Below are 2,500 nucleotides of genomic sequence, written 5' to 3' on the forward strand. Positions count from 1 at the left end.
CGATCATTATCATCCAAATCTTAAGCGTCTCCTATTATGATGAATACGGTTAGATGTGAGTCATCATCATCCTTAGCATCATATTTATAATTATTACTTTTTTATTTCTAATGAAAAGATGGCATTTGACGGTGTTATATACTTCTTATTCTGCAGATTTATCTATTTCAAATATTTTTTTTTCCAGATTTTATCATTTCAAACTAAAAATTCCAAAGATTTACCAGTTTCAAATGAAAAATTTTGTAGATTTATTATTTTCAAATAAAAAAATCTACAGATTTAATCATTCCAAACTAAAATTTTTACTGATATATGGATTTCAGGTAAGGAAATCTGCAGATTTATCCATTTCAAGAAAAAAAATCTAAAGATTTATCCATTAAAAAAAAAAAAAAAAAAAATCTGGAGATTTATCCATTTCAAATTCAAAGTTTTGAAGATCTATCCACTTCAAATAATTTTTTTACAAATTTATCCACTTCAAAATAAAAAATCTGCAGATTTATCCATTTCATATCAAAAGGAGGAATCAATGCTGCCCATAAGGACTCAAAATAAACACTGGTAGATTTCAAGATTTCAAGAATTCCTGTTCTTTTTATGCATGTGCCATTAATATTCCCATACGCATATATACTGGATACAAAACTTCATGTCTGTTCCTAGTTATTTTTCGTAATTAAGAAATAAGAGCTTCAATCATTTTCTTTTAATGTGAAGATCAATATCTTTTCTCCAATTTAACATGTCAACAATCGTGTGGTTGGTAACTAATCTTTATAATTAGCTTAAGGGATAGTTTGCATTTTGATTCCTTATGGGCAGGTCCGATTCCCTGTTCTGATTTGATAAAGATAAATCTTGAAAATAGGGTCGCACTTACATAGATAAGATGCCAGGTAGGAGTCATATAGAATAAAGAAAACCAAGGTATATTTGGTATAGGAATTGACGTGAAAAACATCTAAGGTAACCGGGCAATCTACTGGGATCTCCGAAATTCTGGGAATCACAAAGCCCAGGATTTTTTTTGTTTTTTTCTTTTTTACCGGAAATCTGGCAGGAAATTCATATCATAAGAACAGAATGACCCTATAGTGAAGGGAGCGTGAAAGAAACCTTGTATCCTCTGATAAAACTATAATGATAATGATAATAACAATAACACACACACACAAGCATGTGAAATCCGTTCGCATAAACATACTGTAGTTCTGATAAATTCCTATTACAGCTCAACGTCTGTCAGTGGAACATATCTATTACATACAGTAATGTCACTGAACGCCTCATTAATTCGCAACAGTAAACATTATAATATTCTATTATATCCTCTGTTGTGTTCCATAGTGTATGCGTAAAATGTATGATTTATCAAGTATGATGTATTCAATTTTTATAGAAAATGTAAATATAGTTGTAACAACAGTTTTGGAGTACTTTTAACAACTTATAGGAGTAGGAATACTATTATTACTGTACTAGAAAGAGTATTGTGTGCGTGACAAATGTAAAAGTGACATACAGAGCTCTCTTTATACTGTACTCTGTGTCGGTGAGGAAGCACGTCACCACCGGCGCCTATCGTCTTACCCTCTCAAATACTCCTAAAGTTCCTCAGTTCCAGCGCCATGGTTATAACGTAAACCAATTTAGTGTTTTATACAATATTAATGGTAAAGGGTCAATTCTCACGAAACATAATATCAACGAAGTTCCCGATTTTATGACGTACGTCTGTCTTTTCTGTTAGCCCGCGATTCAGATTACCGACGAGGAAGTGGGAGGACAGAACAAGGGAAAGGGAGCAGCAAAGAACAGTACAGAGAGGGTGCTAGAAGTAGGAGTACGACGGCGCCACATATGCAGGACTCCTAATGTTGTGAGGAACTGCTGGTAATAGCGCAGTACATGTGCACTCATACACATATTTTCATACATCACAAATCTTTTCATTTCGTTACAGAAAGAATCCAGGCATGCCATAGCCTGATCACGGAGGAAGCGGTGAAGGAGACACTGAAGGCGCACAAAGGCAGCGAAGCTCGGCTAACCTCCTGGAAGATCGAGGACTTCACCAGCAAGGGCGACAACTACGCTTCAGTGGTGTCGAGCGTCCAGGTGGACTTCAGCCTCAATGGTAATGATGACCACATCAGTTACATCGTTAAGATCAACCCTTGCCTTGGGATAGAAAACTTCGAGGAAATGACACACACTATTTTCCTGAAAGAGGCGGAGTTTTACCTCAAGCTACTACCTCGGCTGAACTCGGTCTTGCAAGAAGAAAATCTAAGCATTTTGGCATTGCCGCAGTGTTACTATGGCACTTTGGAGAAGAATAAAGAACTGATCTTCTTGGAGGATTTGAGGCCTCGGGGGTTTAAAATGTTTGACCGTCGGAAGGGACTGGATGTCGCTCACACAAGCCTTGTATTAAAGGAGCTGGCCAAGCTCCACGCTGCTTCCCTGTTGCTACAGAAGAAAGAACCGAACT

The 2,500-nt window shown here is 36.4% G+C and overlaps 1 protein-coding gene across 1 annotated transcript in view; it reads left to right on the forward strand.

The window, feature by feature from the left end:
- Positions 1–2,500, forward strand: part of LOC122254790 (uncharacterized) — a 5,255-nt gene that overhangs the window by 954 nt on the left and 1,801 nt on the right. Inside the window, exon 2 of the mRNA XM_043018662.2 lies at positions 1,970–2,500. This exon is cut by the window's right edge and continues 253 nt beyond it. Coding sequence (XP_042874596.1) covers positions 1,970–2,500 — 531 coding nt within the window. The remainder of the gene's footprint in view (positions 1–1,969) is intronic.

The sequence above is a fragment of the Penaeus japonicus genome, unplaced genomic scaffold, assembly GCF_977035675.1.
Source record: "Penaeus japonicus unplaced genomic scaffold, GWHDUDI00000001_assembly GWHDUDI00000026, whole genome shotgun sequence".
Taxonomy (NCBI): Eukaryota; Metazoa; Arthropoda; class Malacostraca; order Decapoda; family Penaeidae; genus Penaeus; species Penaeus japonicus.